This window comes from Siphateles boraxobius, unplaced genomic scaffold, assembly GCF_051911475.1.
Source record: "Siphateles boraxobius isolate OS27281-9 unplaced genomic scaffold, OSU_SipBor_1 158, whole genome shotgun sequence".
NCBI classification, from domain to species: domain Eukaryota; kingdom Metazoa; phylum Chordata; class Actinopteri; order Cypriniformes; family Leuciscidae; genus Siphateles; species Siphateles boraxobius.
In genome coordinates, this window is record NW_027508764.1 from 347,983 (window position 1) to 367,500 (window position 19,518).

General features: G+C 40.1%; 2 protein-coding genes across 3 annotated transcripts in view; one reads left to right on the forward strand and one right to left on the reverse strand.

The window, feature by feature from the left end:
• nell2a (neural EGFL like 2a) overlaps positions 1-7,774 on the forward strand; it is a 131,945-nt gene extending 124,171 nt beyond the window's left edge. The window contains exons 19-20 of one of the 2 annotated variants that reach the window (XM_077230957.1): positions 5,181-5,405; positions 7,335-7,774. In XM_077230957.1, coding sequence (XP_077087072.1) covers positions 5,181-5,405; positions 7,335-7,376 — 267 coding nt within the window. In that variant the 3' untranslated portion in view covers positions 7,377-7,774. The remainder of the gene's footprint in view (positions 1-5,180; positions 5,406-7,334) is intronic. The other variant, XM_077230958.1, reaches the window with a different exon arrangement.
• Positions 7,775-16,782: 9,008 nt separating this feature from the next.
• Positions 16,783-19,518, reverse strand: part of tmem117 (transmembrane protein 117) — a 58,435-nt gene continuing 55,699 nt past the window's right edge. The window contains exon 8 of the mRNA XM_077230960.1: positions 16,783-19,518. This exon is cut by the window's right edge and continues 36 nt beyond it. Coding sequence (XP_077087075.1) covers positions 18,953-19,518 — 566 coding nt within the window. The 3' untranslated portion in view covers positions 16,783-18,952.

The window sequence follows — 19,518 nt, forward strand, 5'->3', positions numbered from 1 at the left end:
CGTCTGCCGGTTGCTATGCAATTGTGTCCTAAGACCGCTTCCTCCTGGCGGGGTGCCCCTTCACTCCCCTCCCGCGCCTGTAGGTTTTCCTCTGGTCTGACCAGGGATGCCTACATGGCGTGTGGAGACGCCGCTTCTGCCCTGCATGCCATGGCGCTGCTGCAGGTCCACCAGGCCAGGGCACTCCATGACATGCAGGAGGGTGGTCTCGACCCAGGATTGCTGTAGGAGCTGCGTGCAGCAACGGACCTCGCCCTCCGGGCAACGAAAGTCACCGCACGTTCCCTGGGTCGAGCGATGTCCACTTTGGTGGTCCAGGAGCGCCACCTATGGCTCACCCTTGCGGATATGCGGGAAGCAGAGAAGAACAAACTTCTAAACATCCCCATATCCCAAGGGGGCCTCTTCGGCGACGCGGTGGAGAGCTTTGCCCAAGAATTCTCCACCGCCCAGAAGCAGTCGGAGGCGATATGGCACGTCTTGCACAGGAGGCGGACTGCTGCTATGTGGTCGTAGAGCCTCCGGCTGCTCGTCGCCGAGGCCGCCCTTCTACGGCCGCTCCTCCTCCAGGGCAGCAGTCTACCCCTGGGGGACAAAGGTCTGGTCCTAAGAGGGCTGCCAAGCCCGCTCAGACGCCTCCGGCCCCTTCCCGGAAGAAGAAGAGCGGAAAGCGTTCCTGAGACGGGCGACCTGGAGAGGTACTTGGATGCTGCTCCAAGGGAGGGTGCCTCTGCACACCTCCTTCCCCCGGGGGAGGGCCGGGTGGAAAATCCTATGTTGAATTTTGTTTTGTTCCGCCACATTTTCAAAAAAAGAGCAGTTTCCTCTTCCTCCTCCAGGTCATCCACGGCCGAGACTGGTGGGCAAACAGTCTCCCCCGTCCAAGTGGGCAAGGACGGCAGCGTGTGCCGCCCCCGAGCGGTTACACCCCCGTTCCCCTCTTCCCAGTTTGCGGATAGCAGTCACTCCGGTCTGCGGCTGGGCCTCGTTCCTCGTCTCTCCCCCTCCCCCAGCCACCCGGCAGTCCGCAGCAGAATGCCCACGAGACTTCTCTGCCGCCTGCCCCTCGGTGGAAGCAGGTTGGTGTCAAGCACACCCAGACCCCGCTCTCGGTCGCTACAACGCTACCAGAGCCGGGTCTCTGTCTTCCACCTCGCTGTCCCTCCGCGGGTACGCCGGTGGTCCAGGTGGGTTCGTTGGGACGGTACCTGGAAGCCTGGCTAGTGCTTCCGGGTCCGTCCCGATGGCTCATCCACACCATTCGGTTCGGCTATGCAATTCAGTTTGCACGCCGGCCTCCCAAGTTCAGGGGCGTCCACTTTGGGCTCGATGTCCTGCTGGCGAAGGACGCGATCGAGCCGGTCCCTCCTGCCGAGTTTAGGAGGCTAAATCCACCTCGTGTGTTGCACTCTGTACCCTCTTGGGACCTTGCTTTGGTACTTAGAGCTCTCCAAAGTCCTCCCTTTGAGCCTTTGCTAACAGTAAAGCTTAATATCCTGTCCATTAAGACAGCGCTCCTATTGGCCTCTTTCAAGAGGGTCGGGGATCTGTAGGCTTTTTCGGTCGACGAATCGTGCCTAGAGTTCGGGCCGGGCCTTTCTCATGTTGTATTGAGACCCCGGCTCGGATATGTGCCCAAGGTTCCTACCACTCCCTTCGTGGACCAGGTAGTGAACCTGCAAGCCCTGCCCCAGGAGGAGGCAGACCCAGCCCTAGCTTTTCTCTGTCCCGTCCGAGCTCTGTGAGTTTATATTGACAGAACGCAAAGCTTCAGAACCTCAGATCAGCTATTTGTCTGTTACGGAGGCCTGCAGAAGGGGAAGGCCGTCTCCAAGCAGAGGTTAGCCCACTGGTTAGTGGATGCTATCAGCCGAGCATATGAGTCTCTGGGTGAGCCTTGTCCTCCCAGGTTGCGCGCTCACTCCACTAGAGGTGTTGTCGCTTCCTGGGCTTTGGCTGAAGGCGCCTCGCTGACAGACATCTGTAGAGCTGCGGGCTGGGCGACATCGAACACGTTCGCTAGGTTCTATAGCCTTAGTGTGGAACCTGTTTCCTCCCGAGTTCTGGCTACGGCCAGTGGGTCGAGGGAATAGGTTGTGTCGGCTTGCTACGCCACCCCGCCTTGCAGCGGATACGTGGGTTCTTTGCTCCGTATGGCGCCCTACGTCGGTGAGCCTTGTGAGTTCCTCCTTCACCCTTCCGGTGCTGGGCGTGGCGGACTGCCGGCGCCAGGTCTGCTACCTCTAGTAGGAGTTGATAGTAGACTGGGTGCTTCCAGTGGTCTCTACTGTGACCCATGATTCCACGTACAGTTCAGCCGTGTCTTCCCCTTGACGGACTCGTTCGTCGTCCCTGTTGAGTACGCTCCCACTTCACCTGGATTGGGACTACCTCAGGGACTGCCATATGTTTCACTATCCCTCTGGGCTAGTACATATGTGTATTCCTGGCCTTCCTCAGTCAGGCTGGGGCTTCCGCAGCGTTTTCCCCTCTCTTGAGGGAACGCTTTCCCAGTGTTATCCAATATCCACTGTGTGGCTCTTGCGGAACAGCAGTGTGGTTCCCGTGCTAGCTCCCACAACTTATTTCAAGAAACTGCTGCAGGGTAGCTTAGCCGGGCGCTGGAAGGGGCCAGCACCATGGCGTTTTATTAGGGATCCCAATTCGTCAGGGAACTCCCCCGACGACACGTCGGAGTTCCCAGGACGAAAGGGAACGTCTCGGTTACATACGTAACCGAGACGTTCCCTTCGTATTGTAGTTTTCAGCAGGGTGAAGTATTGTTGTTTTCAGCAGGGTGAAGTATTGTTGTTTTCAGCAGGGTGAAGTATTGTTGTTTTCAGCAGGGTGAAGTATTGTAGTTTTCAGCAGGGTGAAGTATTGTTGTTTTTCTTTGTTGTGTTAAGCAGGGTGAAGTATTGTTGTTTTGTCTGTTGTTGTGTTAAGCAGGGTGAAGTATTGTTGTTTTGTCTGTTGTTGTGTTAAGCAGGGTGAAGTATTGTTGTTTTGTCTGTTGTGTTCAGCAGGGTGAAGTATTGTTGTTTTGTCTATTGTTGTGTTCAACAGGGTGAAGTATTGTTGTTTTGTCTGTTGTTGTGTTAAGCAGGGTGAAGTATTGTTGTTTTGTCTATTGTTGTGTTAAGCAGGGTGAAGTATTGTTGTTTTGTCTGTTGTTGTGTTAAGCAGGGTGAAGTATTGTTGTTTTGTCTGTTGTTGTGTTCAGCAGGGTGAAGTATTGTTGTTTTGTCTATTGTTGTGTTCAGCAGGGTGAAGTATTGTTGTTTTGTCTGTAGTTGTGTTAAGCAGGGTGAAGTATTGTTGTTTTGTCTGTTGTTGTGTTCAGCAGGGTGAAGTATTGTTGTTTTGTCTATTGTTGTGTTCAGCAGGGTGAAGTATTGTTGTTTTGTTTGTTGTTGTGTTCAGCAGGGTGAAGTATTGTTGTTTTGTCTGTTGTTGTGTTCAGCAGGGTGAAGTATTGTTGTTTTGTCTGTTGTTGTGTTAAGCAGGGTGAAGTATTGTTGTTTTGTCTGTTGTTGTGTTCAGCAAGGTGAAGTATTGTTGTTTTGTCTGTCGTTGTGTTCAGCAGGGTGAAGTATTGTTGTTTTGTCTGTTGTTGTGTTAAGCAGGGTGAAGTATTGTTGTTTTGTCTATTGTTGTGTTAAGCAGGGTGAAGTATTGTTGTTTTGTCTGTCGTTGTGTTCAGCAGGGTGAAGTATTGTTGTTTTGTCTGTTGTTGTGTTAAGCAGGGTGAAGTATTGTTGTTTTGTCTGTTGTTGTGTTCAGCAGGGTGAAGTATTGTTGTTTTGTCTGTTGTTGTGTTAAGCAGGGTGAAGTATTGTTTTGTTTGTTGTTGTGTTCAGCAGGGTGAAGTATTGTTGTTTTGTCTGTTGTTGTGTTCAGCAGGGTGAAGTATTGTTGTTTTGTCTGTTGTTGTGTTAAGCAGGGTGAAGTATTGTTGTTTTGTCTGTTGTTGTGTTAAGCAGGGTGAAGTATTGTTGTTTTGTCTGTTGTTGTGTTCAGCAAGGTGAAGTATTGTTGTTTTGTCTGTCGTTGTGTTCAGCAGGGTGAAGTATTGTTGTTTTGTCTGTTGTTGTGTTAAGCAGGGTGAAGTATTGTTGTTTTGTCTATTGTTGTGTTAAGCAGGGTGAAGTATTGTTGTTTTGTCTGTCGTTGTGTTCAGCAGGGTGAAGTATTGTTGTTTTGTCTGTTGTTGTGTTAAGCAGGGTGAAGTATTGTTGTTTTGTCTGTTGTTGTGTTCAGCAGGGTGAAGTATTGTTGTTTTGTCTGTTGTTGTGTTAAGCAGGGTGAAGTATTGTTGTTTTGTCTGTTGTTGCGTTCAGCAGGGTGAAGTATGGTTGTTTTGTCTGTTGTTGTGTTAAGCAGGGTGAAGTATTGTTGTTTTGTCTGTTGTTGTGTTCAGCAGGGTGAAGTATTGTTGTTTTGTCTGTTGTTGTGTTCAGCAGGGTGAAGTATTGTTGTTTTGTCTGTTGTTGTGTTCAGCAGGGTGAAGTATTGTTGTTTTGTCTGTTGTTGTGTTAAGCAGGGTGAAGTATTGTTGTTTTGTCTGTTGTTGTGTTAAGCAGGGTGAAGTATTGTTGTTTTGTCTATTGTTGTGTTAAGCAGGGTGAAGTATTGTTGTTTTGTCTATTGTTGTGTTCAGCAGGGTGAAGTATTGTTGTTTTGTCTGTTGTTGTGTTAAGCAGGGTGAAGTATTGTTGTTTTGTCTGTTGTTGTGTTAAGCAGGGTGAAGTATTGTTGTTTTGTCTATTGTTGTGTTCAGCAGGGTGACGTATTGTTGTTTTGTCTGTTGTTGTGTTAAGCAGGGTAAAGTATTGTTGTTTTGTCTGTTGTTGTGTTAAGCAGGGTGAAGTATTGTTGTTTTGTCTGTTGTTGTGTTCAGCAGGGTGAAGTATTGTTGTTTTGTCTGTTCTTGTGTTAAGCAGGGTGAAGTATTGTTGTTTTGTCTGTTGTTGTGTTAAGCAGGGTGAAGTATTGTTGTTTTGTCTGTTGTTGTGTTAAGCAGGGTGAAGTATTGTTGTTTTGTCTGTTGTTGTGTTCAGCAGGGTGAAGTATTGTTGTTTTGTCTGTTGTTGTGTTAAGCAGGGTGAAGTATTGTTGTTTTGTCTGTTGTTGTGTTCAGCAGGGTGAAGTATTGTTGTTTTGTCTGTTGTTGTGTTAAGCAGGGTGAAGTGGACTGCTGGCCTCTGTCCTGCCCGCCGGCGGACTGCGAGTTCACGCTGGTTCCCGAGGGCGAGTGTTGCCCGCGCTGCGTCTCGGACCCATGCCAGGCTCACGCCGTCCGCAACGACATCACCAAGACCTGCGAGGACGAACACGGGATCACGCGCTTCAGCGGCTCGTCCTGGGTCAAACACGGCACAGAGTGCACACTGTGCCAATGCAAGGTACTAACAGCAGACAAACAAACCCACACACACACCTGTGCAGAGAGACACTGAAGACATGATGAAATATACAAACAAGCAAAAAACATGACATGCAAACTAACAAACAAAGAGACAGGGATGTAGAGTCAAACCACAAATTATTCAGACACCAGATATCATTTTTGATATTGTTTTACTAGTGTGTGCAGGACACTATAGTTCATTTATGTAAGTGAGGAGAGCAAAATAAAGTAAACTGTGACATATTATACCCAAATATTCTTCATACAGCGACTACCAGTAAAAATATAAAAATTTGGGAGCAAAAATGATTGGGACACTTTGAGCTGATCATGTTTTGCTGAAGTGTTTTTTCTTTAATAACTAATGCACCTTTTTACACCACAGACTGAACAACATGAAGCATTGCTTGGTAATTGTTTGAGCTAAACTGGTATTATCTAATTGTGTAGTTAAATTTAACAGCTGACAGATATTCAACATAATTCATGTGTGAGACAGTCTAACAGAAGGACGGACAAAACCAGTCAAATATCAACTTTGATAAATCAGAGTTCTTAACATATTTAATTACCATTTTCTAAACTATAGCGAATAAACTGATTATGTGAGAAATGTTGAAGGTGTGTGAATATATTTTGGTTTGACTGTAGTACATATAAACAAAACAATTACAACTTCACAAACAGCACAAAAGTTTGATGATCAAACAAACATGATTGTTTGCTTGTCTGTTTGTCTCAGTATACTCGTCTGTCAGCTTGTTTTTAGTCTGTCTCTTTGTGTGATCGTACAATCATATGATTGTTTGCTTGACTCTAAACAAACAAACCAACAGGAAAAGTAAACAGAGATTTTATTAGATTTCCTCTCAATTTTTTTTTTGTGTGCATTAGATTGATTGTGGGTTCAAATAAAATGAAATGCAATTAAAAAAACATAATATTCATTTATATTATTAATTTTCCCACAAAAAATGTATATTACCAATTACCAAGCAATGCTTCATAATTTATAACAGGCAGCCACTCAATTGATACAGATGATACAGTATACAGAAACAGACGAATACAATTAAACAGACAAACAACACAAATAAGATTTATCAAACAAACTGTTTTGCATGATTGTTTGCTTGTCTGTTTGTTTCAGCATAATTCTGTCAGATTGTTTCTTTGTGTGATCGTCTAATTGAACAATCGTTTGCTCGACTCTTAACAAACAAACCTCAGTCACTGAATCATTGAATCATTCAAACCTCTTTTTAAATAATTCATTCAAATGAATTAAAGATTTTTAAATAGACTGCAAACCCTTAAATTAAGCAAATTATGTTTAGTTTAGTCTATTCAGAATCTAACCGCATGATTGTCTAATTGAACGATCATTTGCTTGACTCTCAACAACCAAACAAACTTACAAGCAAAATAAACGGAGATTTAATCATATATCAGTCTGATTCATTGTGGCGTTCAAGTAAAAAATTGCAATGCATTTTTTTTATTGCAATAAAACATAAAAAATGGTAACACTTTATAATAAGGTTAATTAGTTATTGTTTTAATTAACATGAACTAATCATGAGCAATACATTTGTTACAGTATTTATAAAAATACAGCTTATCATTGTTTGTTCATTTTGCATTATTTAACATTAACAAGACTTTAATAATGTATTAGTAAATGTTGAAATTAATATTAACAAAGATTAATAAATGCTGTATACGTGCATGCTAACTAATGTAGTTAACTAATGCTAACTAATGAACCTTATTGTAAAGTGTTTCCCATCGACTTTTATATTATAATTTTGTATTATTATTTAAAAAACAACAACACTCAATTAGATGATCAAATGCACAAGCATTCTGATTTATTTGTGTATTTCCAGTATGTGATGTATTTTTCCTCGTGTCTCTTCTCCAGAACGGACACATCTGTTGCTCAGTGGATCCCATGTGTCTTTAGTGTCGACGCTCAGCACCTGTACAGTCTCACACGACCCTCCCCGATTTATGCCAAATATGAAAGGTGTCTAATATCAGACCGGAGGAGGCCATTTCTGCACAATCAAGGACTATAAACCCACGACGAGAAACGAAACACGAGCACCGGCATGACCACACTGGATGTTTAAAGAATAAAACATTCTGTCATTTTTATCTCTTTGATGATCACAGGATTGTAGAAACTTTAGCTAGTAAGTAAATCTTATCGTATTTCTCTTTTGCCTGGATATGGAAGTTCGACGCTATTTCGTGTTTCTTTTTCGATTAGCTTTCTGTGTCTGTTTTCTGTCTAGATTTTAAATTATTATATGGCTTGTTCTTGTCTTACGGTGAATAAAATATCTCCATTTCCATTTATGGATGTGTTGACCTTTCATTTTCCCCAGCGGCGCGTTGCGTTTCGTTCAGCTAAAGCCGTCTTACGAGGTGATCAGCGAGTGTGCTAATTAAATAGTGACCTTCTCTGCTACCTGAAACATCATCATTATCTCCAATCTCTCAAGCAGCTTAAATATCCCAGCATTCACGCTTGACCGTCCCGTAAACTTCGATCACCCTTCAACGGATTGCAGAATCCAAATTTCATACTTCCTGTATGTTTTGAATATCGCATGAATATTCAGCAGCGTCTCCAGGATGGGCATCAGAGCGATCTCATGAATATTCAGCATGTGACGAGGTCGTTTGGGAAACAGACTGCGCTTTCCTTCAGGTCACTGTGTGTTTCAGAGACACAGATATCAGTCAGCTTCTATAAAAACAGCTCCGCTTTCCCAAACTCAAACTGCTAATGGCTAAAAAAATAAAGTGAATTTTAAAATTATCATCACTTTTTTGATAATGTTTCATAAATATTTAAAGAAAAGTTTCGTCGTTCCAAACCTGTCTGACTGAAAAGTTAAATTTGAGAATAATTGTGTTAGCTTGTGTCTGTGTTATCGTCTAATTGCTGCTCATTTGCTTGACTATAAACCAACAAATAAACCAGCATGAAAATGTATCAAGCCGAGGCACTCAAGAGTTTAAGTAAATGCATAAAAAGCCTTTATTTCATCATTATTATGTGCTTTGGGTTTAAGAAAACCGCATTAGAAATAAAATGTATTATTATTATTTTAAACATATATTTGTTTTGCATATTTATATACTTTACTGTATATATTGCACTACTGTTAAATGAGCCTCAAGCAAATGCATTTCAATGTACAAATTGTCTTTGACATTTGTATATATGACAAATAAATAAACTTAAACTATTTATTTAATTCATGATGAAATAAATGCTTTTTATATACATTTACTTAAACTCTCGAGTGCCTTGGCTTGATACGTTTTTATGAGTCAAATTATTCCTACATCCAAAGAGCACCGGGATACGGATTTTACACTCTTTGTTTTAATAAACAAACATATTTGCTATACAATATACATCGCTTTATGCGAGTATACTGTACGTATGCGGACAAAGCTGGATGTAATAAATATTCAACTTTATACAGCTGTGTTAATATAATTCACATTTTGCAGTAATATAAACAATCAATGTGCTATAAAGTATATATTGCTTTATGCGAGTTAGAGTTGCACGATTAATTGTTAAAAGATTGCGTTCTCGTTACTAAATGACTGCGATTCGCGTCTATTAAACATTTGACAATCACAGCGAACATTCAGATCCGCGTTCTGAGCCAGAGAAAGCTGTTTTCATGTACAGTATGAAACAATAATTTAAAGGATCACAGAAGTACTGGGTTAAAAGTTTGTATTTTGGCTATTAAAATTAATCAAAATAGAGCGAATCACCAACATGGCGCTTTAGATAACGATTGTATCAATTATATCATTACACCAGTAGGTGGCAACAAGTGGCTATTATAAAAATGTATTTGTCATTGAATCATTTATTCGAGAGATTCTTTCTAAAATGCTGATTCATCCAGTAATGAAACAAGTGAAGTTCTTATGAGTGAGTCATTGAATCATTCAAACCGCTTTTAAATAATTCATCCAAATTAATTAAACATTTTTAAATAGACTGCAGAAATTTAAATTTTGTCAGAACCATTAAACTAAGTAAATTACATGTTATTTTGTTTAGTTGTTTATTCAGAATAATGGGGAAATTGTGATCTCTATTTTGAAACAAACAAACAAAAAATAGTGATTCAGTTTATCATGCAGCTAATCGGAGTGTATGTATATATATGTATATATATATATATACACACACACACACATTGTATATAGAGATGTGTGATAATATTTCACATTTTTGTGATGATATCTAGTAAGAGTATTTTAAGTTGCAATTCTGAACAATATCATTGTACTCTTACTTTTTCTGCCAGATGAACATATAAATATAACAATATGTCAGAAATATTAAGAGTGGTATGCTAGTATTCAATAGAGTGTAAGACTGCAGGAAATGAATCATATAAAGCCTCATGTTTTAAACACTCTGGGCTGCATGAAACATGATTAATCATTTAAATGACAAGATAAAGATCAGCTTATTTGAGGATAGAGATGATGTTACCTGTTGTCCCGTCTGTTCATCTGACAATCATGTGTGTGATGGTTTATGATGGTTATGACTTCATCCTGAAGCCAAAGACGCTGCACAAGGTCCATCTTGAGATGAAGATTCAATTCCTTGACCACGACTAAATATGCAGAGGATATTCTTCTCCTATTGCAGCAATGAAAACATTTACGTTTTACAAAAGCGAGGAGATACTGAAGCTGGAGCATTTATTAGCCGCTTCTTTGTGTGCATAAATTGAAGTCATTATGTGTGTTTTATAAGAAGCACTGGGTTGCAGATCCTCATCCCACATGTATCTTCACCTGTGCCCTGCTGTGGCGGGTTAAAGCGCTCCTGAACGCAGTCTTCCAGGGGTCAGAGGTCATCAGAGGTCAGAGGTCGTCAGAGGCGGTGGGCAGATGGAGCTTCTGTCCTCCAGCGGGAGAAATGCAGTTTCATGCATCTACAATTCAACCATCATACTTAATACTCAAAACATTATCATCCTGCAAAAAATTATGTTCTTCCTCAGTATTTAATAACGTGTATGAAAACTGTGTGGTATACAAACATTTCAGCTTTTATTTGAGTGTAAATATTATATCTGGAAATAAATAGCAGTTGAATATAATAGCTATGTTGGTCATTTTAACCTTTAATATTATAGTGTATTCCCTGGTTCCCTGTATAGTTTGCAGAATTATTTGGGAGAGTTTTTTTTCTCGTCATCATTCCGAATAATCGGCTATCGAAATCGGAAGAGCAATTTTGTATCGGTTTATCTCTAATATTAAGTCATGTTTACTGAACTAAACGCTAAAAATGAAGTGACTATGCTTAAAACAAATACTTGACAATGGGGTCAGAAAAATAATCTTGTTTTCCCTTTGAATTAAGATATTTTTTCTTGTTTTTAAGTATAAACAACTCCCTTATTTTTTTATATATTTGTCATAAAGACTCATTTTGACACAAGACTCATTTTGCAACTCAAGTAAATGTATCTTGATTTTAGAATGTACTGGAAAACAAGTCAGAAATACTAAAGGAAGAACATCGTCTTTTTTGCAGTGTAGAGATACATAAATAAAGATTTAATATCTCTTACCCAACCATTTCACTGACATGAACATCAATACTAAGCTGGTTTGTACTTCTTCTGTCCGTTCGATTTCCTGCCTAATGAAACTGAAGGTTTGGATTTGATTATTCAATTATGGTTTACCAATCTGCCAAGAAAACAAGTCAACTAATTCAGCTTGACTGCATGATGTGAACAGATTTACGCATGGAGCTTCAGCCATGTGACATGCAATTAAATTCCTCCACAAAACACCAATCAATCACGTTGCTATTTTCCACGGTGGATTACATTCATGCACTGCTTGTTTCTCAGTAAAAACTGGAATTTCTTGACCACAGTGTTTCCCTTTCGGGTCAGATCTGCTGATAGGGCCGTTTGTGTGGATTATGCGCTCAGGGTTCAGGACGGCGTCCAGAAAACACTCCCTCTCCCGCTGTGTGTGATCAAGAACTGATGTTTGAGTCGAGGCCGCAACACAACACGAGCACTGAAGAGATGCTGTGCTGCTCGGACGCAGTTTAGACAAAAATTGAGATTTATTCAACATTTAATCAATTCTAAATTTATTCTGTGGAACACAATTAACCCTCTGGTGCTCTTCGGTCATTTTTGAAATTTATGAAACATAAGGTTTTGGCACTTGCTACGTGAACACACACACACAAAAATCATGGACGATTTAAAAAAGTTAATGGTCCTGTATAAAACAGTCACACTTGTGCTCCTCGCGGTCAGAAATGACGCATTGGAAATGAATGTGAGACGAGTTTCCTCTAGTGGAAGCGTTCGGTACTGCAGCCGAACAACATCTCACTGAAACATCATTTACTGAGATGTCAAGAACACAACTTGTTTAGTTTTATGACTTTGATTTTATTGGAGTTTTAGAGTAAAACCGTGATTTTTAAAATATATTTCATATATAAATTAAAAATAGTATTTTTGTGCATTTTTCATACCAATACACGTACAATTATGTTACTTTTTATTTATGTTATGATCGCTTTTTTAAACTTTTTTCATTTCAGCAATAATCTGCCAATGGTCGTCTATTAAAAATAAATCAAATTTAAGTCTGTCGCTCTAAAGTATTCAAGATTTACCACCGTTTAAGTTGGACATTTAAATACAATTTAGTATATATATATTTTTTATTTTTAAATAAAAACATTATCAAACTAAAATATAGTACATTGATTTCATTAACAAAAACAAAAATTGGCCGACACACGAAGAGCACTATATTATGGCTGTTCTTTCCCATGTAATGAAAGTCAAAGGGGATTTTGTATGGAGACACCAAACTTAATAGAAATGAATATTTTCTAAATAATATTTGACATATATTTATATTACTTTTTCACAGAATAAATTGGGTCCTTGCATGAGAACGATCATATTTGGGGGTCTGTGTCCAGCTAAAGGACTCGTGAATCGTTCTGATATGACTGTAATTTCTCAGGTATCAGCCACGGACCTCAGAACCACAGTGCCCGGTCGCCTCCAGTGTTCGGGACAGGTTTGGCACAAGCGCCATATGTGCCCAGCGTGGCTATCTCTGGACGTGGCGCTCGGCCAGCGTCGGGACTGAGGAATCCCAGCATGCACCAGCCTGAGTCCAGCTGGCTCCTAAATGACCAATTTACTATCAGAGAGAAAAACCCACGCGACAGATGCTACGACCTACGGGGAGCTGATATTACTGTTTCTGCTAGCTATTAATGCCTGTGCAGTGATGATGTCAGGATAGTGCTTTAGCACTTCAGAGGAATCCCATTGGCTGCAGATGTCACTCGTCATTTGAGTGACAGCACTAAACCCCGCCCCCATTCAATGTCCTCAAGGCCTATAATGCTGCGATTCAAAGTATATTCAAGTAAGTGTATTCAAAAATACAGAATGACACATGAAGTCAGACATTCAACTTATATGTAGTTACTAGTTAATGATAAATATTATTTTTTAGCAAGTAAATGCTTTAGGGAGTCGAAGTTCCTATATTACATAATTAGGTAATGCTTGCAGAGACAGGGGTGTAAAACATGGTAAATGATCCACTCTGTTGATAATCGTACACCAGTAAATTCTAGTATTACATACAGAAGCATTATTTATTACATACAACCTGGTTATAGAGGCTATTTTGTTAAACAACAGCAAAAAAGGTCCATTTCATGTGGATTTACAACTGTTTCAGAATGTATTCACGCGTGGTTTGCTGGATTAGACCATGGACCAGTTGTATAAACACAGCCATTATCTTAAAATTGTGTTTTAAGAACTAGCCTGACCTGATTGTATTGTATTTTCCAGTATATAAGTCGCGTTTTGTTCCTCATCTAAAACCTGCCGCGACTTATATTTCAAAGTGACTTACATAATTCAAATAGCATCAAGCACGCAGAACATTTGGACTGAATGAGAGAGGAAAGTGAGACCAAATTAAGTTGTATTGAACATTTCTTCAATGCTGTCTAATGTTGTTTTGCTTCCCAACATTCTTCAAAAATATCTTCTTTTGTGTTCTGTAGAAACAGGTTTGGAACAACATGAGGTGCAAATAACAGAACTTTAATTATTTGGGTCGACTGTTCCTTTAAAGTTTTACCTGTCTTAAAGTCCCCCTGTGTTGAAAATCCAGCTTTTAATGTTGTTTATATGTCTATGTGGTGTTTTTAATACGCTTTAAGACAAACCATGTGTAAATTCATAAGTCGACAGCATTGCTGAGTATTTTCTGCTTAAAACTGCAGTGAACCAAAGACAGTCTCAAAAACACGCTTTGAAATCGCTGGTGTTTCTGACGTCACAAACTACCTTGCAACCAATCAGATCAACGTGTGATCGTCAATGAGTGAGTGGAGGCGGGGCTCATTTGCATATTCATAGAACCGCGTATACTAAATGAGGCAAGGGTGTCGAGTTACATCCAAGATATTTTAAGTCATGAAAAAACATTTAAATATGTCATTTCGATGATCAAAGATGATTTTTAAGGGATAAAATGATTGACTACAGGGGGACTTTAAAGGGAAAAGACGACTAACCTGCAGTACTAGTCATATGCAACAGCCCTCAGCTCTTTTTTTCTACAGACGGAGCCAGAAATCGATTGATTGCACACGAGGATGATGGTTTCCTCAATCTTGAAACTTGTGAGAGAAACTTTCTTCAGTTTTTCTCATAATAAACAGTAAGTGTGTGATTTCTTATCAGCTCCCGAAGTCCGTGCTGAAGTTATCTTCAGTCTGCAGCTGCTGTCGAGGAAACACTGTCGTCTACTTTTATTTATTTATTTATTTCTCTCCGCAAATTTGGAATATCGCTGTTAGAGCGTTAACGGGCTTTAGCCGTGTAACCGCTCATTAACGCGCTTCTCAAGGACGGTGTGATATTCTCCTGACTTTCCCTGCAGCAAGCTTGATAAAAATTGACATTTTCTCTCTCTCTGGAAAATCTAATCGAACGGAAGGAGACTGGGAAATTAAGGCTCCTGGGTTTTCTCTGAAAAAAACTTTGACTGGCTTCGTACGGGGATTTGCCGTGTCGCTCCTGTCGCATGTCTAGCGATGAAATTCCAATTTATAAGCTTCCCTTCGTCCTGAAACACTACAACTGACATGGTAAGATTCCCAGTCGCGCCTCAGGAACCATCGTGATGGAAGTCTGACAGAGGAGGGTTCCCACTGTCAGCACACGTCAGGAGTTTGAGTTTTCCGAACTGTGATCTCGGAAGGCCTGACATGACAGGCGATCTGCTGGAAACAGCCTCACCGAATACGACTCAATTTAAGAGCTGAAGGTTTTCTGCCAGATCTCAGATGAAGTCGACGTCTGGCTCTCGAAGAGACGAGAAACTACATTTACCTCAGCATATACATCTCATTTCAAGTGATATCCTCACTAACCATGTTTGCATGCACAGCATTGTCCGAAAGACATCTATATTCTGGTTTAGAAACAAAAAGCTCATGAAAAATATGATTTACTCTTCTTCATGTTGTTCCAAACCAATGCTTTTCCGGGTTGCCAGGTCTGCAGAACAAAACTGTCCCAATGACCACATCCCAAATATCAAAACTCAAAATATGTCATTCCCATACCTAAAATATACATTTTAAAGTATTTTAGTGTCAGTTCTACATTAAACTACTATGTTGAATATTATGTATAATAATGCAATGGGGGAATATTTGTGTGTCCTGATAATGCCAGATGTCTGATATTACCAGTAAAAAGTGGCTGACATTATATTAATCTAGTCAGTGACAGAGCACAAGTATATTCGTCTAAAATAATTATATATTTACAGCTTCAGAATCATAATTATTGTTATTCTGGTGGTGTCTCTATTATCCAGTATTGGGTTTCCAGCACCAAGTCCAAGAATATTCATTTACACACACAATTTAAAATAAAATTTAGCATTTTAATCAACAGTAAATTTTTTGTTAACCTTTCATCATATGTCTTGAGTATCGCAGTAATATGGTATCGTGAGTTCAGTATCGTGATATGTATCGAATCGTGACATGAGGGTATCGTCACTCCACTAATATATTCCAGTATAATACCAGTTCCATATTCCAGTAATATACCCTAATATATTGTAGTGATCACAAAACTTAACATATAGCAGTTTCATCATTGGTAGAATATAAAACATGTCAATAGAAGCATTTCAGTCACATATTTATGTCAAATTAGCCCAATTTCGAAGGATTTTTTTTTTTGCAGGCTTGGCAACCTTGATATTTTTGTTATTTTCATAGCAGATTTGGAACATTGTGAGCAGAATTTCTATCATTTTGGTGTATAAAAATATATTTTTCTGTTCCTTTTATTGTGAAAACATGTTTACGATTAATCCGATATTAATAAGAATTTTGCTGTGCATGTAAATAAGGTGATTAAAATGAATGTTATTTGCTCCAGTAGCACAATTTCCCACACATCAGATGATTTCGTAACTGAAGAAAGCATTTAAGATGCACCTCTTTTTCAGTAAACACACAATAACTTTCGCCACAAATGTCTAATATTATTTGGCATTATTATATGTCTGTCTGTGCACTGCAAATAAATCAATAGTTCATTTTTCTCTATAATCACAAATATTGAAGGTTATGGGTGTACTTACAGTCAAGGATGATGAGGAACAGATTTACCAGCGTGACACACTGAGTTTTATCATCCACAACAGCAAAAGTCAAGCGAGGTCCGGATTCCCGAACCAGGAGATTAGAATTGTGTTGTGTGGAGATTGAAAGCCGTAAAAACGCAGCAAGACATTTCAGGTTTACAGCTATTGTAAAGAAAAGATTGAGAATAATCATGTCAGAGTGCAACACTTTAAAAAGGCATTCGACAAACATAAAAAAGAAATAATCGGATCTGTTATTAAGTGAAATGTCTTCAAAAGAAACTTCAAACACTGAGAGTGGCCACATATAGAGCTGCATGCAGATTCTGAGAGCTTTAATAAATCACCTGTAGTGAAAAAATCCTTTTATAACCCTTGTTTTTTGACCCGTAATGGTGCCTAATGGCTGTTTACCCAATGTTCCTATAAATGGGTTTGATTGCCACTTTCTGCAGAACCGGACCAACACCGGATGCAGACCGAACCTCAGGGGTTGCTTAGCAACAAGGTCACAGTGGACCGCCAGCAGTCGCCACTTTTGAAGCGTCTCAATACGAGAAGAACCATTTCCACCGATAACATGCAACCTGTGAAATAACATGGTACCTGCGTGTCAAAAGAAGGTTGTTTATTGATAACAGGGTTTGATGTGGATATTTACCATCCAAACATTTTAAGAGAAGAAAAAAAAACACACCGGATGAACATGGTCAAACAAGATTTCAAAACAAGAAGTATAAAAGACAAAGCAATTGGGTTTTGAGGTGGCATTACTTTGGCTGAATCAGTCCAGTCAGATTTCCCAACACATGCATGTGAAGATATATTTGGTGGCACAGCAGTTTGGTGTTTAAATAACTGATAAATAGTTCAACAGATAATGATTAGACATGAAGCAACGTCCCACGCGCAGGTTTGTTCATGAAGGCACAGCTTTAGGTGTTCATTAAGTGTTTTCATGACCATCATGCCATGCGTTCACTGTGAGGACAGCATTTTATCCATGTAGGCACAGGCGAATCACATAAAAACACGTACAAAAAAACAAACATCCAGCACCATAGACCAACGTCCTTGAGGGACGTTTTGAGGAACGTTTGAAAATTTGAGTTCAAAAAGTTGATGCCATGTGCAAGATCGCTGAAAATATTAATAAAAAATATAGAAACCTCATGGAAGAGTTTCAAAACTAGCCCATTAGTAGGGCTGCCCCCGACTTTCATAGTCGATTAGTTGTCGTTCATTTAAGCCATTTGTCTACTAATCGCACATTTAATATTCATTTAATTACTTAAATATATACTGAGGAGAATAGTGAACCATAATGAGCCTAAAATATATATATAGTCTTAATATATAGCATATTACATGCTCAAGAGCACACACAAAGCCTGATGCAAAACACCGTAATGATTATGAATGTGTCGTAAATTTGCAATTTTAATTATTTATTAATAAAACAGTGTTTAGTCAGTTGAAGTTGACGATGCTGACTCGCCATCTCCGCAATATACATAGAGAAATGCACCTTTCATACGGATTACATAAGCAAAGAGTATTTGTTTTTGATTTGAATTGGTTCGTTTTAGAGCTGCACGGTTAATTATATAAAAAAATAATAACTGTGAGCTCGACTCAAAAACCCACACAATCTCATTCCTAAATGACAACGATTCGCTAGTGTCTATTAAACCTTTGACAAAATCACACTGGAAAATTCAAATCTGATATCTATATACATATGAATCTATCTAATTAATATTCAAATGATCACAGAAGTACTTGAATAAAAGTTTAAAGTTTGGATATAAATGCTATGGAAGCGATAAAAATAGAGCAAATCACCTATCGAAGGTAACTTGGCGATTTAAATAACGATAATATAAATTTCATCGTTACACCAGTAGGTGGCGACGAGTGACTGTTAAAAAATGTATTTGTTATTGAATCATTCACTCAAGAGATTTGTTCAAAAAAGCAGATTCATCCAGTAATGAAACACGTATTTATGAGTAATTGAATCATTCATTAACAAAAATTGACAATTGACTGCAGCAATTAACAATTTGTTCAGAACGTCTAGTAAAGTACATGTTAGTTTTCTCTTTAGTTGTCTGTTCAGAATCGTGGGAGAATCTTGATCTCTATTTGAAAGCAAAAATATTTTTTTTAACCAGAATCGTGCAGGTCGATGGATAATATGAAAACGTTTGGATTTCCTGTCTGACATACTGTAACTTCCACGAGGACCCGCCGTTATGATCTATCCCTCATTCGTTTTTTTTCTCCGACTAATAAAATGTTGGTAGACTTATGGGCTGTTTACACGACACCTTTTCCAACTAAAAACGTAAAACTTTTTAAGCGTTTTGGCCCGTTCTTTTACACGACAACAGCGTTTTGGGTGCCTGAAAACAACAAAAAACGTTCTCTCTGAAGATGATGACGTCATGCTCATGCATTTTACATGTTCAGTCTATAGTGTTTCATCGCCATCTAGTGGCCTGGCAGGAGAATACAGCGTTTTTAGTCCTTTTCCCGTATCCGTGTGAATGGGGATCGTTTTGACACTGGTGTCGTCTGTACGCGGAAAACTCAAAGGAAAAACTTCTCATTTTTAGGCAGATCGTTGTCGTGTAAACGTACCCTAAGCCTCTTCTCGTCGACTACAAGGGTGCAGCCCTTACCAATCAGCAACATACTTTGGAAGTTTGTTGGACAAACCCGATACCAAACAACATCAGCAACTATTCCTAGAGTCGATCTGACCTTTGGCTGAGGTCACGGGGTCAGTTTCTTGACATCACCCGTGTCCTCATGGGCTACACTGGGTTGCGTCTCCTGGGTCTCGCTTGAACACGGTGACATGGAGTTGTCCGATGACCCGAAGTGATGAGTGTCCACCAAGAGCAGCATGGGCGTCCCGCTCCTCTTAAACGCCTCGACTTCCTCCAGCGTGACTCCCAGATTGGAGCGCTTGATGCGCTCGTAGCTCTTGTCCGGGTTCTCCGGGAACGTCTCGCCACCTTGGAACCGGCCGAACAGCCAGATGAAGAACCCACAGAGCACGAAAGCCGCCAGACTCGGGATAAACGCCAGGCATTTCACGTCTAGACTGGATCCCACGTAGCGGCTGTGAAGGAACATGTCCGCCTGGATGTACGTGCGGTTGGTGCGCGGGTCTATGTTAGCGGACCGCCATTCCCAGGTTAGCGTGCTCCGGTTGAAGTCCGACAGCGTCTCCGGATCCTCCACGGTGTAGATCTTCTCTCCTGGGCCCACGTATTGACCGTATTCATAGGGTTTATAGAAGATCTGGTTCTTCCACATGTTGAGGTCCAGGATGA